The sequence below is a fragment of the Gracilinanus agilis genome, chromosome 2, assembly GCF_016433145.1.
Source record: "Gracilinanus agilis isolate LMUSP501 chromosome 2, AgileGrace, whole genome shotgun sequence".
Lineage (NCBI taxonomy): Eukaryota > Metazoa > Chordata > Mammalia > Didelphimorphia > Didelphidae > Gracilinanus > Gracilinanus agilis.
The window spans coordinates 295,306,682-295,328,081 of NC_058131.1; the positions used below are offsets into that span (position 1 = coordinate 295,306,682).

Genomic DNA, 21,400 nt, shown 5'->3' on the forward strand with positions numbered 1-21,400 from the left:
CAATCGCTTCCAGAACCAAATGTCAAGATCTCTGTTGGAATTCAAAACCCTTCTTCATCTGGCCCTTCCCCATCTCTCCAGACTTCTCACCCCTTAAAGGCTTCTTCTCTCCCTCCTTCCTCTGCCCCCCTTTTCCCACCCAAGCACTCTGTAAGCCACTGATACCAGCCTCCTTGCTTTTCCTTGAACAATACCTTCCACCTTTTGTCTAGAGCAGTGATGGACAAACTACAGACCCTATGCCAGATGCGGCCCCCTGAAATGTTCTATCTGGCCCTGCGACATTATTCCTAATCTGATGACTACAATGAGTAGGATATAATACAATGAAACTTCGAAAGGGTTGCCTTAGAAACAGACTGACAGACGAGCATTTCCTTTCCTTTGGGCCCCTCTTTAAAAAGTTTGCCCATCACTGCTCTAGAGCATTTCCCCTGGCTGTCTCCCATTTTTGGGATGTTTTTGTAGCATCCCTGTCTTTTGGTTTCCAGTTTTCTCCAAGTCTCAGCTGAAATATCACCTATAAGAAGTCTTTCACTGTTCCCCTTAATGCTAGAGCCTTTCCTCTGTTGATTATCTCCAGTTTATTCAGGACACATCTTGTCTATACAGAGTTGTTTGTAAGTCATCTCCCCCAATAGGCTGCAAACTTCTCAAAGGGAAGGCCCATCTTTTGTCTTTCTTTGATATCTCCAGTGCTTAGTGCAGTGCCCGGCACAGAGCAAGTATTTAATGTTTATTGACTGACAAACATTTTGTGCTACTACAGAATATGGTTGGAATGTATAGCATCTTCACATTTTTAGAGCACTTAACTCTAACTGAAACTAATTGAAATTTTAGTACTAGTACTTCTCGAAATCAGACTTGCCTGCATTGCTTTTGAATAGATCTTTCTTAATTAAAAAAGGTAAGAAAACAACTCATCTTTTTGAAAATGAGTGAAAATAGTAGTTAAACTTACTGTGTTTGCCTGAGAATATTTCCGGGCAAATGTCTGAATTTGTTCTACATAGATGTTGTTGTAAAACTGAATGAGATCTCCTCTCTCTTCCTCTTCAATGTCACTATTGGCACCAGTGAGACGAGTAGGAGTTGGTGGGGCACTGTTGGGCTGTGGAACTGGCAAAGTACTACTGGACCTCATGACTGGGCTGGAGTCTCTGCTTGCTAGAAGAGATATATAATTAGATGTTTTACATAACATCTTGCTTAATCAATCTGGTAATCATAAAAAGTTGCTATTTTATACTATGGCAGAAAAGAGCATCTGCATTAAAGGGTAAATCTTATTTTTCGCCCAAAGCCTCTGGCCCTCTGGAATGTAGGCACATTTATTATTCTTGGCATATCATACCTCTAAACTTATTTTAAATGACCAATTAGAAACTGCTGTCTTCATATTCACCCACCCCTTCCCCCAAGAATGGGTATCAGGATTTTTGGGAGGCCAGGCCCCAGGCAGACTAGATTGCCTTCTATTTACCAGCATCCTTTTCCTCACTACTACTTGCCACAAAACCAGGGAACAGAAAATTTCTATTAAATCTGGTACCTAGTAGGAGTATTTTTCATATTTGATGTATAATTTTCTTTTCTAATAAAACATTCTCAATTCTCTGGTCAAGGGAAGAAATGTCTAATTTTTAACAATTCATTAAGGGACTACTTACTTCTGTCTTTGTTCACTTCCGTAGGGGAATTCTGGTGGCTTCTACTATCACTGCTACCAGAATGTCTTCTCCTCCTCCTCTTTATTAAGACACTCCTATATACCTATGGAGAGACTCAAAGATTTAAGATGAGGGTACTCTATAGTAAGTCTAATGCTTTCAGCCCAGGGTTATTTTGATAGTTCTCTCTATCTTCAAATTTATACCACTGACTTTTCATAACTGCTTTTGAGAAAAAGAAAATGAGTTGATATGGTCAATGTTTGAATCTAAAATGCCTATTATTTCATTTCTAGTTGAAAACTGACATCTCGGTGGGGGAAAATCACAAACAGAGGTTTCCTAATTTGCATCCTATGTTAAAGTTGAAGAGACAACTATCAAACATGTATTTAATGTGGTTGCCTTCTGAAAGCCCTTTCAAAAAATAAGTTGCCACATAAAAAGAGTCATTATTTTACATGGAAAAAAGTCCCTAGTTATTTCTTCTGAGGAAATTTTATTATGTTTTAGTTACTACATTCACAACTGACTTAATTGGCTGATATTTATACTTCTCAGTTTGCAGGGCAGCTAGGTGGCTCAGTGGATAAGAAAACCAGGCCTGGGTTCAAATCTGGTCTTAGATACTTCCTAGCTGTGTGACCCCGGGCAAGTCACTTAATCCTAATTGCCTAGTCCTTAAATATCTTCTGCTTTAGAACTGATACTTTAGTATGGATTCCAAGATGGAAGGTAGGCATTAAAACAACAAAAATAACTACTACTAAGTTTTATAAAGCCCTGACCACAATGACAAATATATTTACCTGGCTCCGGGCCTGTGGTTGTGTCCTATAGCAACGCATTATATTCTGGAAGGATTTGTCTTCTTTTGTGACCTGAAAAGATAATGAAGAGTTTTATGAGGGGTTAACAACTCTGGCCTGACCCTTTTCAAAAATCAAATTCTTTTTTGCCTCACAGGGGTTATTACCTTTGCCATCACATAAATAGCACACATCAACAGCTGGTCAAGATGTCTATCCATCATAAGCTCAGGACACTGAACCACAGAGAATTCAAAACAGGTCCAGATTTTTTTCCTCAACTCATCAGAAATATCTAACTTAGCACAGAGATCCCGGAGCCGAACACTTGCCAAATGGTAAACCTGTGAGAAAGGCAAAGCAATTTTAATTTAGTTTCTTTAGGGGTTCCTAAAAATGTCCACAGTATTACAATGGGGTGATTATAAAAGAAAGGATACCTTTCGAAAGAAGAGTGATAAGGAGCTTGTTTTCCTGGGTCTGATGCTGGTTAAAGGTTGGTTCTGTCTCTGCTGTTGTCCAGTGGAGGAAATCTGTTGACTGGTCATCTGACCTGGAACTTGCAAGGCCGTTCCTGTCACCTGCTGAGAGCTCAAGTTCCCAGCCAGGGCTTGGGCACTGAGGGGCTGGATGGAGCCAGTCATAGCTTGAGTCTGACTGCCAACATTGACCTGAACCGGGAAGAATGTGATCCCTCCATTTTCGTTGGCAATACCTATAGTTTGTTACAGGGAAATATGAAGAAAATAAAAGCCTGAAAAATTTCCAATAGAGGATTTTCAATGTAAGCTTCTCTCTCACTCCAGCCCTTGGTTCTCCAACTTCCCAGAGAAAAAACTTAGAATCCCCTCTCCAACCCCTAAATCTAACCTTGTACTGGAATTGTCACTGTTTGCCCATTGTTGGCTGTTACAGTGGCAGTTGCCATGGTGACCAATGTCTGTCCAGGAACTGGAGTGACAGACACAGATTCTGCTGTCACATTTTGCAGTGGCACTGGATTGACAAGGGACTGTGGGGAAACGCGCACAGGTACACCACTGTCTGGGGGACCATCATTCTCCACAAAAAGCCTCCTTCGGGTAGTGCTGGTTGTTGGGGAACTGTATCTGTCATATAATGTGGTAGGAGATGTCGTCAGGCCTGAGGGCAAAATAACAAAATCTTTAAAACCATTTCACTTCTAGAGAAAGTTAAGTACATACTGTTATGAAGAAGACCATTTATAGCTAAGCTCTGAAAGATATGATGAAAGCAAAACAATATGGAAACTGAGGCATGATTAGCAATTTTTGACCCTAAGGCAAGCAGCATGATTTGTTATTCCTGATAAATTCAGTTGTAGGAGAAGTGAACTTCCAGGATTGGCTCACTAACCGTTAGCAGGGGAGTGTCAGGAAGTAGTAGTTTCTGACTACAATTCTTCTAGGAAACAAGGTGCTAGATTTGGTTGTTTCTATATTGGCTTTGGAAGAGAAATTAAACTTTTTCTGCTTGGTCCCAGAAGAAATAACTAGGTACAATGAGTGGTAAAATAATACAAAAAGACAAACAGGTTTGATGTTAGGAAAAGAACCCCTGAGCTCTTCAAGTGTGAAACAATGGGACTGTCTGGGAGGCAGTGGATCTGTCCCCTTCTTTGGAGGCCTACAAGCTGGTGACTCTGTGTCAGGGATGTTGTACTGTAGAGGATTCTTTTTTGGGATTGGCTGAATTAAATGTCCTCTGAGGTAGCACTTTCAAATATAAAATTCTGTGATTCCGCAAGGCTGTCACCTCTATATAAATGAGAGCTTTGGGGAAAACCATGATCATCCTGCTCTAGGAATAGATCCATGTAGAAATCATCTTCCAGTTGTCTGAATTTTTGTTTTTGTTTTTTTATCCAGACACGTAAAGTTCCCTACAACTCAGGTACAATTTTCAGTGCACACTTGTTTGAAATCAGTGTCTCCTCCATCTAAACTCAGACAATTTTACTGGTTGAACCCAGTCATTTTTGGCATTCTGCATAAATGTTGGAGGTTTCCAAAAAATAATCTTTCCTGAACGCTTTACCTGTATAGGAATTCCTTTTAGGATTTATAAAGAAGATATAAAAAGATATCAGTAGGGACTAGGCTATATAGCATACTACTCATCTTCCCCAATTTCCTACTAACAGACTAAAGAACAAGATTATTAAGTTAATAGATAGACACAAAGCTGAGATGTCAGAAAGACAGGATCAGTATTCAATCCTTTAGGTAATATGTGACCTTGGTTTTCTGGGTCTGTGTGGAATAGCAGTTTTTGGAAGAAAAAACATTGTCTATACTAACGATAGGAAAAAGACTTGTGTGTAAGTCTGGCAGAAATGTGTCAGTCAAGTGGGTAAATACAAAGATGAAAACCTCGTCCCTGTTCTCCAGAGTTAGTCTGGGCTTTACATATAGGAATACTTGATAAAAAAGTAAAATTTTTCCTAGAACTAGGCTGGTTAAGTCACACACACACAAAAAACATTGAACCCAATGGAACTGGACCCAAAACTGACTAATGAAGATAGTAATACGGCATAACACAAAGATTGTATAACAATTATTATTATAATTATAAAATATTATATTTATATTCTATCACACTATAAAATAACAAGGTTGCCTGTAATGGTGGCCTAGGATTTGCATTTCTATGCCTTTAGATGATGCTCTTTTCCATCAGTTGCACTGATGAGGTAATTCATATTAAGCAGAAGGTCAGAAAGCTCTGAGGCTGCCTAACATCTATCTCAGTGATACATGTTGCAGCTTCACTGTTTTTTCCAGTGAAAAGCCACCATTATTTTTCCATAAGTCACACACAATAATACATGTTCCCATGGTGGCTTTTTTTATACTTAAGTTTTAGATGTTCCCCAAATCTGGCCTATAGGTGTACATTAAGTTCTATTGTCTACATTTGAAGGCTGTTATAAGTCTCCATTTGGGGCTTCTGTGAGTTTTAACTTACTTCTTCCCAATCCTCCACTTTCAGCACGAACTTCATTAACCCTTCTTGGAGTCAAAGGGGATCCAGTCACACTAATTCCATCTGCCCGTTCCAGGTTCTGAGGAGGCATAACCTAAATAAAAATAGTTATATAGGATATACAGATGCAATTATAAGAAACAAGAAAACAAACAAGTTGGTGGTTTATTTAGTTGTTGCTTGTAAGACTTCTATGCTGTCTCAGCTATCTTTTATAATCCCATTGCTGACTCCCTTCTAAGACTTAAATATGTTCCAGTCTTAGGTTCAGACACTGCTTAATGCAAAGGAGAGTTGATGAGTTTAAGCATATCTTCCAAAATGTTTTATTAGAATTGAACAAAAACTTCAATTTTTCCAACTTTGTAGAAACTATGAATACTATATATTCAGACATAGTAATAACACACAAATTATAATCAGTGTACGTGGGGAAAACATTTCCCTTACAACCTTTTCTTACCTTAACACTAAGATGTAAATTCACACTCATTAATGTTTAAGAGATGTGAGTTTTAGTAGTTAACTCCACCACAAGGGCATTCTCTAAACTTAAAACACTTACAAATTCTTTTTTAAAGCAATGGAATGACCAATGAGGTAGATGGAAATCTCTCTATTTGCTGAAAAAAGAGATTGTGATTTTATCATTATATCTTTTCTGTAAAAAGATGTCACAACAAAAATTTCAAACCTCTTCACAGGTAGGAACTTTGTTTTCATTATCTCTAATTCTGTCCCAAAGCGGGGACTCTGGTTTCCACGCCATGTGGTCAAGGATCTGTTCTTCTATATGATTGAGATGCTTCACCACTTCCCTACAGAGGCCATCTTCTGCTCTAATGAATACCTCTATTACCTGCAATAATGAAACAGAGCCCATCTCATTTAGGGTGTAGAACAAATTATTCATAAAATTTCAGCTATGTAATAATAAAATTGTGACCAAAACTTGTATCCATGCCATGATAAAAATATGTTGGCACAGTTAATTAAAACCATGAAAGAAGTAACTAATATATATAATTTCATCCATAATTACTTAGTATTAATATAGTATTAGTATTATTTAGTAAAAATTTTGTTTGCCTTTTCTTTTGAAACATGAAAACCTATATCATATTTAATTTTCTCAAAACAAAATGGAAGGCTACCATGACATAATAGATTATGACTAGTCTGCTTATCTCCTTTGTCCTTTTAGTTTAGCATATTTGTAAGATTCCATGTTTTACCTAAATGAATAGCAACTAAATTAAGTGACTTCCCCCCTTCAGAATGAAGAACTATTTATTTTAAAATTAATAATACTATTCTACTTCTGCTCCTCCAGATGGAGATCTAGAAATCATTAAATACCTAATAAAAGGAGAAATGTATTGAAATATTAATATACAACTAGAGGACTTAAAAGGAAGATAAGTTAAGCCAGGCTGCTCCTTTTTGAAGTCATAGATAGATTAATCCTCCATCAAATATGTTAGTTTTGAGTTTTAAAAATACCTTATAAAAATGATAAAGTGGTACATCAAAGATTTCTGCAATAAAAGGGAAATTCCCGGGAGGCTTGTAAGAGAAAATGATGACCTCAAGACAACAGGCTAAGAGTGATCTGTGGAAAGCATCTTGTTCCAGGATGCCCTGTTAAATAAAATAATTATGATATGAAAACATCAAACTATTACAAAGGGATAGCATTTTCACATTGAACTAAAAATAAAGTATTGAAAGCATCAATTAACCTTTTCCTGGTTAGTCAAGAGAATGGGAATTTTTTTTCAAGAAAAGTATCAGAAAGTCAACTTTTACCACAGCCATTTTGGAAATAAAGGTACGGAGAGATAACTTATGGGCAAGGAAGGTACTTGTCTTCTAATAAAGCTATATTTCTCTAGTCCTTTATTGAGATAATAGTGGTTATTCTGGATAAATACTACGTGAGCAGAGCACAAGTGTTAGCAGATCTTACCAAAGTGGAAATACTATAAATAAAAGCAAAATGAATTATTTGTGTATGTGTATAGTCAAAGGACTGGCTTAGTTTAGTTTAGAAGATAAATAATTAGAATTTTACTCCCCAAACTCTCTTTCCAGCTTCCCATGTTCCTTCTTACATTACATACTAAAGTAAGGAAGATATTTAAGCTTTGTGTAGCTCCGCCCTCTTTCTTTTCCCTGAAACGCAGAAGTGGAGGTTGGGTGAATGACAGGCAGGAGAATTTTTCACACATGGTCAAACTTAAGTTTTTTCTTTTGTTCTTTTATTTCTTCTACTTCAAGTGATTATTAATAAATCACTTTATTATTATAATATATCTTTAAAAATCTTATATATTTCTGTAGAAATATATAACAATATATTTCTCTATAAATATATTATATTATTATATCTTATAAAATCTTATATAAAATATAATACCTGGAGATACTGGATATTAATTAAAATCTTACAAAGAGTTCATTACCATAAAGTTGGCCACCAGATGATTTTCTTAAATCCAGTGACTTGGATTAGATGGTTTCTGACTTACTTTCCAATTCTTAGAAATTCTATATATATATAACTTTTTTACTAAGGTAATATCTTGTGAAGATGGGATTGACTCTTCCCTTGCCTACTTTTAAATTTAATCAACTAAAAGCGAAGACACTCCTACTTAACATTAAGTAGGGGAGGTTCACAAACCACTTACTAAAGTGAGTAACACCTCCGGAAGCGACTAACTGCCTCTTGGGCACTGTTAAGTAAGTTTAAAGATTGCAAATGGTCCCCATAAAGTAGAGGAAGAGACAGGAAGTGACATGAAAAGGGGACTATAAAAGATGATGAACTTCCTGTCCAAGAGGTCTTCAGTCTTCATCCTGAGTCTTGGGCGTGGAGAAGCTTGGATCTGGGACTCTGGCTCTTGGACTGCTTCTGGTAAGACTGCTCCTGGATCTTCCACTTTGGAGCTTCACCTGGGTGAATAAAAAGCTGACCTTCCTTTCCTGGCTTCTGGAGAGATTAGTTCCAGAGAGGCCTCCCCTTCTTGGAGGAGGCCACATGGGTTGAACCTTTGCTTAATTCAACACCAAGTCCTCTGGCTGAGGGGTTAAGGAGCCCTGTGTGGGTTGAGCCAGGGACCAGAGCAACATTTAGGGTGATAAAGCTAGACTTCTTACTCTACCCTCTTTTACATTTCTCTACTTTCACTCTACCTTTTTTGTAAATAAAAGCTGCTAAAAGTCATTTTGACTTGGGCTGTATTAATTTTAAAATCAGCAACCACAGTATTATCTTAACATTCTCTTATATTTAGTCCAACCATAAATTTAATCTCTACAATCTATGATCTCTATTAATAGGAAGAATGTCCACACCAATGAAATCTTAGATCTCTTGACTGTTCATATATTTATATAATCTCTCTAGAAGAGAAAAATATTAATATGCAGTATCTAGGAACTGGATGTTTCCCATCTTTATTTTTAAAATTTAGAAAATACAACAATTAATTCTTTTGTTTAGCAACGTGTAACACATTACCTCATGTCCTAAAAAGTACATACTCAGAATTAGAAATGAACTCAAATTATTGACTCAGGACAGAAACAGCTTAGGAAAATCTTTATACTGGCCACTAGTTTGGTATATTTAAGTATTTAAATATAAATCTATAGCTTGCTATTTTAATTTATTTAATATTACTATATTTTGAAGAAGAGGATGGAGCCTTTAATTTACTGCTAGTAAATAAATCTCTCAAATTCGTTAAGTAGTCAAGTAAAGTTAACTAAATCTAGAAGGTATGAAAGTTAATGCCCCCATCCAAAATAGTTTTAAAATTACATTGTCATGTTAAGAAACTATACAAATACAAAAAGATTTCTGTGGAATTGAAGTTATGATGTTAAAAGGCTAGACAATGAGCATGTTTCTCCTTCATGGACTGTTAGGCCAATTTAGTGGTCATTGATCACACTTAGTAAGGCCTTTTAATATTAGGGTGATTGATGAATAGTCAGCATAATGCATCTACAGATAGAAGCATCTAGAAGACTTCATTATAAGAAATTCTTCCATTTAGATGCTGAAAAGGGCATCTCCTAAGGCTTTAGTAAAAATAGGTCTCCCTGTTTCATTGTCACAATGTGCTGGTCATGTAGTAAGGGCAAGAAATAACATAGAGACAGCCTGAATGCTACACTGATAGACACAAAATATAAAAAGGCCTGTAGGAAGACTTCTAGCACATTGGGTAGATCGCTTATGGAGGACTTATGGAAGAACAGAGACAAGAACTAGACAAGATGAGAAAATAGACAGAATGTAATGTTCAGAGAGTACTGACAAGGATGAGATCAGAAGTCCACTGAATTGTGATTTGTGTGGAAGTTTGTAAGACCATGGCTTATGTTTCTCCATATGCCCAGTTAAATTTCCTTGATAGACTTTTTTTCCTGTATAATCTTTTGGTCAGCGATGAATAACCATGCAAAAAGACTTGACCATGTTTATATCAACCTTAATTATTTTACTTACAGATAAATCTATGTCTCCCAGTCTTTTCTGTTCCTGATCAATAACTGATTCCAATACTTTATAGTAAAGTATTTCTGCATAGCGAAAATGTTTGCTGGCAATTTCTACAGAGAAAAAAAATTAAAAACACCCAAATCACATTTCAAGAAATGATTTGGCTTTACAAAAATCAAAAGGAAAGCAAAACTGCAGACTTCAGATATATATCATGCCTATTTGTGTTTTAACTAGCATCATCTCTCTTAATATGTTGGGTAAAATATTACTTTGAAAGTTGTAAAATGAAATTTACTTTAATGAAGAACTTTAGATCACAGTACCTTTCAGTTAAGACAAGATCTGTGTTTGTGAAACTGAAATCTACTTTGGGGGTGACAAGGCAGAGAAGACTATGTTTTGAAAAGACATGTTAAAATCTGATTAATCACCTTATAACACTTTCCAAGTCTTGTATAACATTGAACCATAGAACAGTTAAGCAATTGCTATTCTACCATTTAATTTCCCTTTTTTAAGACTACAAAGGAATTTTTAAAAAATACTGAAGATCCAGTATAATGAGGGCTTAAAGGCTGACATACATTGTGAAAAGGGCCTGCCTACATGGATGGCAGAGAAATCATGACATCTAGAAGCAGATATTCCACCCCAGTAAATATTACTGTGTTACTAATCTTTTACCTATATTTCTCAATCATCAAAAAAAAGAGCCACATTTAACTCAATTTCGAAGAATAGTGCAGCATAGCTGATGCTAAGCCATACCTTTAGCACAACTGTTAAAATCGCCATCTGTCTGGGAGTGTTGACAATATATTTCATACATTTCTTTCAATCTATTAGCAATAGATTGTGTTGGATCTCTGGTACATGCCCTAAAAAAGAATGTATATAAAATCTAATTTAAATGTTTTGGCTAGTCATAAGGGCACCACAAACTGATCAAAGTTGTACCTTTTGCTAATACACATTTAAAGTAATATGAAACACTTGTATAAAAACTACCTACACGATGTCCTAAGTTAGACATAAAAGCTGCAGGAAAGAGATCAAGGAGTGGTAACCTGTGTTATGGGCTAATGGAACCTGCCAATACACACCACACAGGATCAGATAGGAGTCATAAACTAAGCTAGGAGAACAGAGATCATCCAATTCAACTCCTTCATCTTCCAAAGTTAGGCAGGGGATTCACAGAGTGTTAAATGACTTGTCCACAATGGCCAGATTTGACTTTGGGTCATCTGACTCTGAATCCCAAACTCTTTCTGCTGTATTATGTGACCTCTTTCCATCTTCAGCTGTCTTTTTCCTTTCTCTCCTTTATTTCTCCAATTTTCCTCTCCTTTTTTGCCTTTTCTGCCTGCCTTAGGACCACTATTAACACCCATGGGCTGTGCTTAGTCCTAATAACATTCTTAAGTAATTATAATTGGTGGCAACTATTGACTAATAAGCCCCCTGGGGAGATTCTTAACAATATGAGATCCATTATAAGAAATGAAGTTGGGTTCTCCCTATATTGTAGCATAATGGGATTTTTCAATTGGACAGGAGTTTAACTATCATTTAGCTTTGTTTTACAGAAGCAGAAATTCAGCCTCAGAAAGTGAAATGGCTTGTCCAAGGTGACAGAAAATTAGTGGCAAAGATGGAGCTAAAACTTGGGTCTTAGGACTCCCAAGTTCTACTTCAGTTCTCATCTCTGGAATTATGTAATGCAAACACATGCACTCTCTCTCTCTCTCTCTCTCTCTGTATAGGTATATATAGTAGATATATTGGTTAAATGCCTACTATGTAGAAGGCTGTACACTTGGGATACAAAGTTATAAGAAACCTCTGCCTTCAAAGAGTACATTAATTTTATAAAGCAACAATAGTTTACACAAGTCACAAACTACAATTATTGCTACTTTTCTCCAAATTTTTATACATGAGACTTAATATTTTCATCAGCTTATTCACATATTACCCATCCTCTCCATGAAACTATCCCTAAAATCTCTTGCCCTGACAGACTTCTCTCTTCTGAACTCCCTTCCATACTGCTCTTATTATATAATTTGGCACTCAATTATGTACTATCGTCCACTCAGTTGTTTTAGTCTTGACTTTTCAACTTTTCAAGAATGTAAACTCCTATTTATATTTCAGTACTTACCAAAGTGATTAGTAGTACAAAGTAGGTGCTTAGTATATTTGCAATGATTAAGGCAACCAAAGTGCTATGTTTCCTTGTCATTTTAAACATATTAAATTTCCAAGTATTATGGCCTGGTTTCCAAGGCTCAAACTAACCTTAGGACTTGTTCTAATTTCTCACTTGGTGAATTTTTGAGGCCTGCCAACATGGTGTGAAGACGACTCAAGCTGTGAGTAGCTATGGAAACAGGGGTCACATAGGGGTTGTTCTCCTTAATGTATCTGCGTCCAGTAAGTGGAGTTGAAATCCTAAATGCTTTAGACTAAAAGAAAATGAAAATCAAGTGAAAACTGTTATTTCAGGTCAGAAAAAAATAAATATTTTTCACTTAGTAGGCCAAGGAAATATAAGACTAAAATAAAACAACATTCAGAATTGTTAATTATGATTACAGATGTCTTGGTGTTTACGAACAATACTGACAGAATTATAATGTGTATAAAAATGACTTATATCTGCTTTTGTTTCACTTAAATGAAACTGTTGCCTGAAAAATCAAATCTTCTCCAAACTAAGACCAAAAAAAAATGAGTTATTATCAATGACATTATTAATAATCTTGCAAACACTGTCCTTTTTAAGATTTATTCCATCTATTTTAGGAGTACCCCAGAGGCTGCAAATAGTATGCCAAAATCTGGCTTCCAAACAAAATCTGTGACTCAGCAAAATTTCATCTGATCTATAAAATCTGCTTTATAGACAAGTAAAAATGAAACAAAACAAATGTTTATTAAAGAAAGGTTAACTCAGTGGAGATGCCACTCTCTCAAAGTCTCTTCTGCTTCCATGTAATCTGCTGTTTAGTTACTGTAATCAAATAATTCTACTTTATCTGAGGTTTTCAATGAAGTTAATTCTTTGAAAATTCAAGGAAATAAAAATGGACAAATCTTCAATGAAATCAAAGGTAAGATCATTATTTTATGGAACAAATGGGACACTTGTAAGAAAAAGATGAACTGGTGTTAAAGGATATAAGAATAAAAATCAATTTTTAACAGAAACATCCTTCCTAATGATTCAGAAGTCAAAGGCACAAAGTTGTGTGATATTTTCCTTTAATTTTGTACTGTCATATTTTCCTGATTATTAATACAAAATTAAATCAAATAAAACAATTAGGTATAAGCTTATATGGAGGATGTTCTACATAGAAGAGATTTTTGCTAGATAAGAAAATTCTCCAGAAGTTTGTGTTTGAAGATGAGACTTTTTGCCAACTATATTAAAATCTAGAATTCTGCAAAAACTCCTCTGTGGGATCCATGACCAATCAAAAAAGATTGGCCTAACAATCCATTTTAGGCAAGGAAAAAAATGATGACAAATGTCCACTGTCTAGACCATATGACATGAAGGTGGAAAATAAGATAGACCTACAGAGGTTTGGATCCATCTGGGAACTTGCTCTATACTTTCAATGATCCCTGACATAAAAATTCATTTTTTAACACTGATATTATATGATAGAGAACTACAGAATGCTCTTTAATTTCCAGTTAAAATAATTAAAGTTGTTAATAATCCTAAGGCAAGGGAAAGGTGCACAGAAGGCCCAAGTAGGATGCTATATGTGGAATAACAGGCTCAAAGAAATAGAAAGGTATCTTGGAGGTCCAACCCTCTCATTTTACGTCCTAAGTTGCACAACCAGAATACAGCTAAGCTGAGAATTGAAATATAGGTTTTTCTGATTTCAAATGCAGCATGATTTTCCTTTATATCACCCAACATACAAAGAGAAATATAAAAGACCTAACAGAGGAAATGTATGACTAGAAAAGGAAGTTGGCTGGTCACATAAGAACAAAGGATAATATACAACCCAAATGCTGCAGTGGAATACAAGTCTTACATTTATTTTTTTATTTTTATTATTTTTTTTTAAAACCCTTACCTTCCATCTTGGAGTCAATACTGTGTATTGCCTCCAAGGCAGAAGAGCAGTAAGGGTAGGCAATGGAGGTCAAGTGACTTGCCCAGGGTCACACAGCTGGAAAGTGTCTGAGACCAGATTTGAACCTAGGACTTCCCGTCTCTAGGCCTGGCTCTCAATCAAGTCTTACATTTAGAACAGTGATGGGCAAACTTTTTAAAGAGGGGGCCAAAGGAAAGGAAATGCTCATCTGTCAGTCTGTTTCTAAGGCAACTCTCAAAGTTTCATTGTATTGTATCCTACTCATTGTATTCATCAGATTAGGAATAATGTCTCAGGGCCAGGTAGAACATTTCAGGGGGCCATATCTGGCCCTTGGGCTGTAGTTTGCCCATCACTGATTTAGGAAAACCTAGAAGAAAGCATTTTCCATGAAAAGTCTATGGAAGGAAAGACACAAATAAGAATCACAACATGAGAAGACCTGGATAAGCTATGATTTGCACTGATGGAAGGGGTATCTACAACATGGATCACCTGCAGTATTACAATATATTTTCCTGTGTATTAAATGTACTTGATTAGTCTAGAAACAGCTTTGTAAAAAAATATAAAATGATGCCATTTATTTAATAAGCTCTGAAAGAATGAGTCTCCAGATCAACTTTCTATATTTTTAATATCCAAGATATTTATATGGTGGAACCTTTTCACATTTCCATTTGTTAAGAACAGTGTTTTCAAATGTCCCCTCAAGAGGAAAGAAATCGAGTAACACCAGATCACAGTTATGCTTTTCTAAACAGATCAATCTGTTTTGGTCCTTGGAAAAATTCTGTCCTACAGTAAACATAGCTCAAAGACTTTACATACACATTCAGATTTTTAACCTGGATATGTAGAAGAAAAACAAAGTCTCCATTTATGTATATAAAAATAATTAAGTCATACATTCTCCTTACAATTTTTTAAAAAAGAAAAAGAAAAATCAAGTGGTCAAAAAATGCCCCAATGGATGCAAATGTTGTTTTCTAAACAGTTTGTCCAAATTTATTAATGTTTTCTTCTACTTCTCCCTATGTTGAAATTAGCCTTTTTTTAAAAAAGGAAAATATTTCTTGAAAGCATTTCTTAAAAGGATTTTTTTCTTAAAAAATATTTTTTAAAGATTAGAAGTTGTTACGAGTATATATTAAACGGAGCTTTGGGAGTTAAAGGCAATGAATGTAAAAAATAACATAACACTAAAATTTAATGATCAACCTAAAGAAATGTACTCATTCTCCCTTAAGAGAAAAGCTAAAGAAACCAGCTAAACAGGTGTACTCCATCCTGTTCAACAGAATCCTGCACCATAATAAAATCCCTTATATTGAGACACTGTCAAAGACACTTAGATTGGCACAACATCACTACTTTCCTTTAGGATCCTGAATCATTAAATGTTTAAGGCAAGTGGTCCTAAAACAAATAAGAGAGGAAAGAAAAAAGATGTTCATACATTTGTTTATGCTCATGCATACATAATTTAAAGAAGAGTGGGTAGCTCACCTAACACATTCCTATACTCTAAATTCTATACCTTAAATGGGACTTGCTACTTCTGATCAATTTTTAAATTTAAAAAGGCCTGGGGTATAAAAGATGGCAATGTTCTTGCAATATAAAATGATTATCTCGGTTTTCTAATTAGAAACAATTCAACATTTTAAGTGCAATTTTGCAAGAGAACCGAGGAAATTATTTTAATATTTACAAGAAACAAATGAATGGAACAGGATTATCAGAGAGGTGTTGTTCAATAGCAGGAGCTTATAAAACATACCAGTAATTCTACCAGGTGAGTTATAAAGAGAACTAATGTAGGATTCAAATAACTACATGTGAAGGAGAATAGAGGGGGTCTTAGAGCAGAAGACCAAAAAAATCTCACATTTTCTATGTTAAAAATTCTAGATCTCACAAGGGTCTTTGAGGAGACATAAAATTTGAATGATGAAAAAGGGGAAAAATTAGAACTGGAACCTAAATACAAAAAATTTTATTTTATAAGACTGATTTTCTTGGCTTCTATTTCACTTGTCAATAATTTCCACACTTGGCTATAAAACTTCTGCTTCTTTATCTAGTACCATGGCAACATCATCTAATATAGTTTGTGGTGAAGCTTATGAGCCATAAGCTTAGAACAAATAAAATCAATTAACATGGCTTTTTCTTCACCTATATATTCATGATTTTCTTATCAATCCATGGTCTAGTTTGACATTCCATTAACATTCCATTAACATAACATTCCATAATAGAACAATCTAGGGCATATGCAAAGAGCTCAAGTTTAGGTGTCAGAATTTTCTCAATAAGATTTTTGATATGTTTGTACTTTTTTTCTGTGTTAACAGCACCTGGTGGAACTTTTATCATCTTCACCATAATCTAAGGGAACCAGTTTACTTTCCTGGGGGACATCATCAATGTCTTCATCCTCAAATTTGTTGAAAACATTATCCACAGGGAGCTTCTTTTGTTTATAGCATTAGGTTGTTCAGTACTATTGAAAGCACCCAGCTGAAGACTTAAATCTTATTTTTGGCCTGTATACTTCAAGTTGCTGTTGATCAGATGAGTTTTCACAGAGGATGATGATACCATAGGGATATTCAGTCCCAGAAGTATTGGGGGTTGCACTGCCACTAGCAGATGAAACTGATGGAGCCAAGCTGACAGGCTACAAGGTTTGTTTAAGGCAAGGTTTTTGTTCTGTTCCCTCCTCTTCCTCTATGGGCTCTCACTTTTCTTTTTCCACAGATTCTGTGCTTTTCTGCTTCTTTTCCATTCTTTGGTTTTGGATGTCATTCTGCCAGAAGATGTTGCCTTATTTCTTCCAATTTCACATTTTCTCCTTTCCCATCTCACATATGCTTCCATTTCCATCTCTACGTCACACAATCTTTTCTGAAGTCGTTTATAATAATTAGGATCTGTCATCATTGTAATCTTCCAAGAATCAAGAATTCTTTTTGCCTTTCTTTGTCTTTTCTTCTCTTTGTTTCTCTTTCATATTTTCTAGTTTTCTTCCATTCTCTAATCTTTCAATTCTTAAGTTGCTCTTGATAAGTAGCTTTCTCCTCCTGTAATTTTCTCTCCGATGTCTGCTATTCATATAAGCATCTTCTTCATCCTCTTCTTGGTCACTTTTCTTGTCCTTCTCTCTCTCTCATTCCCTTTCTCTCTTCCCCACTCATATTTCTTCCCTCTCTTCCATGTTCCTATTCTCATTCATAGTATCTTCTCTTCTTTTGTGATCAACTTTGATCTTTACTATGGCCTGAGATCCTTTTCTGGTCCCAGTCCTTGGCTATAGAGCCTATATACTAGAGGCTATAGACTTGGTCTCAAGTCTTTCTCTTTGTCCGATCCCAGTTCCTAACTCACTCTTGTTCCAGCTCCTGTTTCCTCTTCTTTTCTTTTTTTAAAAAACCCTTACCTTCTATCTTGGAGTCAATACTGTGTATTGGCTCCAAAGCAGAAGAGTGGTAAGGGCTAGGCAATGGGGGTCAAGTGAGTTGCCCAGGGTCACACAGCTGGGAAGTGTCTGAATCCAGATTTGAAACCAGGATCTCCCATCTCTAGGCCTGGCTCTCAATCCACTGAGCTTCCCAGCTGCCCCTCTTCTTCTTTTCTCATTCACATTCTCTTTTCCTCTCTTATTCTCACCTTTCTCATTCCCTTTCCCTTTCTTATTTCTTTCTCAATTTTCTGTCTTTCTCCTTTTGGCTTTTCTCTTCTTTCTAGTTTGTGTACATCCAAGAATTTACTGTTCTCTTGTGATATCAGTTCTCTTTTATCTTTTTCCATGTCTATAGTGTTTATATTTTCTTTTGTGATAAGTCGATAAGGGAACAGTAGGGCTACTGGAAATCTGTAGAAAAATGCCCTCCTTTTCCTTTTTCTTCTTCTAGGGATAAGAGTCAGATTCCTGGGAAGGGGCACTGAGCTCCATGGAGTATTAACACTTCAATGGCCTCTTTAAAGGATCTGATCTCTTTTTTTGTTTCTTCATCTAAGGTTTTATTGTCATCATTTGTTGTCTCTGGCCTGGAATTCCCATTCATTCAGAAAAGATCTCTTAAGTGTAACAACATATATGGCTTCCTGCTGGAGATGACTAGGGATTCCTAATAATACACTTAAGTTTCTTCCACACACCAATATTTTTATACTAAGTCAGTTTTAGGCAGCCCAGATAAAAAAATAAAGAGCATGTTCAAATTTTAAAGCAGTAGTTTTCTTTCTCTTCTCACAAATGAAAAGTAATAAACTATTTCTGAGTCTGTTATTCTTAACAGTGTAAGCCTGCTTATTCATAGGCATTCACCCATGAAATTATCCATGCTCCCTTTAGCTGCACTCTCCTCAGAAGTCTCATATTCTCTTCTGGGCACAAAGGACCATGAAGGAACTTGAAAAATCTCTCGTTTTATTTCTAATATCCTGAATGTCTGCTTCAATTAATACCACATGATTAATTTTCAAAAAACAGTGAACCAAGATTTTAACACTGTTGAAAACTGTACTCACTTTCAACAGAAGCTGGGCTTACTTAGAGAATTTACTTAAAAACCACAAGAATTCTTAAGCCTCTATTAAAACATTTGTTGAAGTATAAAATGAAGCTAGAATGTAATTTTGCTCATCATAAATGAAATAAAACCACTGCTTCTATAAAGACAATTAAGAAACAATTTTTTTTCTTCCAAAGTCATATACAAATGATATGTAAAGAAGAAAACAAGCTTGTCTTCACTAAGGCTCAAGCAGCTAAGAGAGCAGGTTGAGTTTGGAAGAAGCAACCATCATCACCGAAAGTCCTATGTTTTTTTGATTCAGATCTCCCTTAGAAATGGAGAGGGTCTGGGGCTGTTTTACTGACCTTGTCAAAGTGCTGCTGCAGGCTGTACTTCACCTGTACCCTTTCAGCTGTCTCCAGGCCAGAGCCAGTGTTCAGACACCTTGTGAGTGTCCCAATTTCCTCTTCTGCATCCTCCCCAAGAAAAATTCGCTCATCTAAATTTCCTACAGATAAAACATACTCTTCATAGGCCTTGTTGATGGCTTTGCTATAGAAAAGAAATAAAGAAAGCAAGGGAACAGTCAGTAAGGACCAATCTAGTCCTGGAGAACAGATGAGGAAACAAGTTTGCTTCCTCTCAGTAGAGAAGTTACTATGAGTGTGGAATGTTGTATACATCGTAAGATGTATTCACTTTGTTGGTTGGTTTTGCTTGTCTGTTTTTCTTAGTTACAAGAGAGTGGAGGAGGATATAGATTAGGAAATGACAAAGTACAAAAAATAAAAAATGTCAATAATTCTTTTTTTTTTTTTAAAGCCCTTACCTTCCAGTCTTGGAGTTAATACTGTGTATTGGCTCCAAGGCAGAAGAGTGGTAAGGGCTAGGCAATGGGGGTCAAGTGAGTTGCCCAGGATCACACAGCTGGGAAGTGTCTGAGGTCAGATTTGAATCTAGGACCTCCTGTCTCTAGGCCTGGCTCTCAATCCACTGAGCTACCCAGCTGCCCCCTCAATAATTTTTAAAGAGGGAAAGGGTATACTTTCAGAAAACTGTTATGTCAGTTAATGTCTTTAGGTTGCCTAAAAGTTCACTTTTCCAACTAGTGGAAGAATTCCGAATTGCTTATTAAGTTAATAGTCTGATTTAATTTTAGTAGAATCATGTCTATATCTGAACATTGGAGTGAAAAAATCAATGCTAATTATGTTCCTTTATCACATGAGTCAGCACATGCTATTCTACAGTGTTGTGTTTATAATTAGCTTTCTGTGATAGAACCTTTAATGACCTATTCAATTTCCTATAATTATTCTTTAAGAGTAGTTTTTTCCTAGGTGAATGTATTTTAACTCCTAACAATAATCAAGAATGTCAACTGAAGAAAATTTTAGAGAATGGTCATTCAACACAATTTTATAGCATTCTTTTTCCTAATACAAGAGTACAGATTTTCACTTAAAAGAGGGACCTCAGATGCCATCTAGTCCACCCTCCTCCCCTATTCTATAGATGAGGTAACCAAAGCATGAGCAAGGGTATTTGAAGAGTCCAAAACCTCTCACTCCTGAGTCAGATGTTCATCCCCTTGTTCTATTCTGGCTCTCAAAACTTTCTAACAAACATGTAAAAAAGCATATTGATATATTTGGTGAATAACTAATAAAATTTCTATATTTTCTCCAACATCAACTTTGAAACTAGATAAATTAGAAACAACAAATTAAATAAACTTTTGCCCATAAAGAATTCCCTCTATTTTGCACTTTTAAAAATATAATCTTTAAGTAACTGATTATTATAACACTCACATGCTATCTCCAAAGTTCCCTGGATCCAGAAATCCAGTAAGGTTTTCTTCTCTTCCTTTCAAAAGCTATAAAGAAACAATAGAAGAGATTGCTCACATCATCATATAAAATTTAGCAATTTGGCAGAATGTCATTTTTTTTCCTACAAACCTTCTTTTCAAAAAGCTTTCTAATGTAAGGTTTCCAGAAATGTTCTTTTATTCCCTTTGCCTCTAAAACTAGACCATCATGCAGGGCACAAAGTGGCTCAATGACACAAGGTGGGTCAGAAGAAGGCTTGGAATCCTTACTATGGAAATCTTCAGGCAGGCCTACAAAACAGTCACAAGATAAATGTGCCTCTCGGTTAATATTAAAAATAATGTACTAAAAGTATGAACAGAAATATTGGATAGAGTCTAACAGCAACAAGGTAAGAAAGTTCATAATAATATTATAGGATTAATCAGTTCTTTTCAGTTTAATTACACATCAAAAATACTAAAATGGCCTTCACTTTTGAGAAACTCTATTATACATTTCAAAATAATAAGAAAAAAATTATAATCACTATCATATGCACAAAGAAACTTAATAAGGGCAAAAAAAAGCATCATTTTCTCCTGGTTCCCATAATCTTAACTGCTGAACTATTAGATAGATGCAAGAAATCTTATATTACAAAGCAAAATTAATGCTCTGAAAGATAATTATGATGTTCATTTAGTGGAAACTTCTCAACATCCATTTAATTATTTGTTAACATTTATCTAATCAATTTTACATTACAACTTATTGTCTTAGCTCAGTGAAAGGAAAATAAAAGGACAAGGAGTAAAGGGGAACAAGAGTGAAAGCAAAGATAATCAGGGACTGATGAAGTAGAAGGTAATGTGGAAGAAGAGGAAGGAGAAAAGAGAAAAAAGACAAGAGAATGAGAG

The 21,400-nt window shown here is 35.6% G+C and overlaps 1 protein-coding gene across 3 annotated transcripts in view; it reads right to left on the reverse strand.

Annotated features, from left to right (window-relative positions):
- The window catches only part of RBL2 (RB transcriptional corepressor like 2), a 42,232-nt gene that overhangs the window by 5,343 nt on the left and 15,489 nt on the right, over positions 1-21,400 (reverse strand). Inside the window, exons 6-20 of one of the 3 annotated variants that reach the window (XM_044664146.1) lie at positions 20,631-20,791; positions 20,481-20,545; positions 19,032-19,218; positions 12,315-12,481; positions 10,779-10,888; positions 10,014-10,117; positions 6,995-7,132; positions 6,186-6,350; positions 5,474-5,585; positions 3,353-3,625; positions 3,064-3,197; positions 2,650-2,826; positions 2,483-2,554; positions 1,674-1,776; positions 965-1,170 (exon numbers count right to left, since the gene is read on the reverse strand). In XM_044664146.1, the coding sequence (XP_044520081.1) occupies positions 965-1,170; positions 1,674-1,776; positions 2,483-2,554; positions 2,650-2,826; positions 3,064-3,197; positions 3,353-3,625; positions 5,474-5,585; positions 6,186-6,350; positions 6,995-7,132; positions 10,014-10,117; positions 10,779-10,888; positions 12,315-12,481; positions 19,032-19,218; positions 20,481-20,545; positions 20,631-20,791 (2,174 nt within the window). Of the gene's footprint in view, positions 1-964; positions 1,171-1,673; positions 1,777-2,482; positions 2,555-2,649; positions 2,827-2,922; positions 3,198-3,352; positions 3,626-5,473; positions 5,586-6,185; positions 6,351-6,994; positions 7,133-10,013; positions 10,118-10,778; positions 10,889-12,314; positions 12,482-19,031; positions 19,219-20,480; positions 20,546-20,630; positions 20,792-21,400 lie in introns of all 3 variants that reach the window. The other 2 variants (XM_044664144.1, XM_044664145.1) reach the window with 2 other exon arrangements.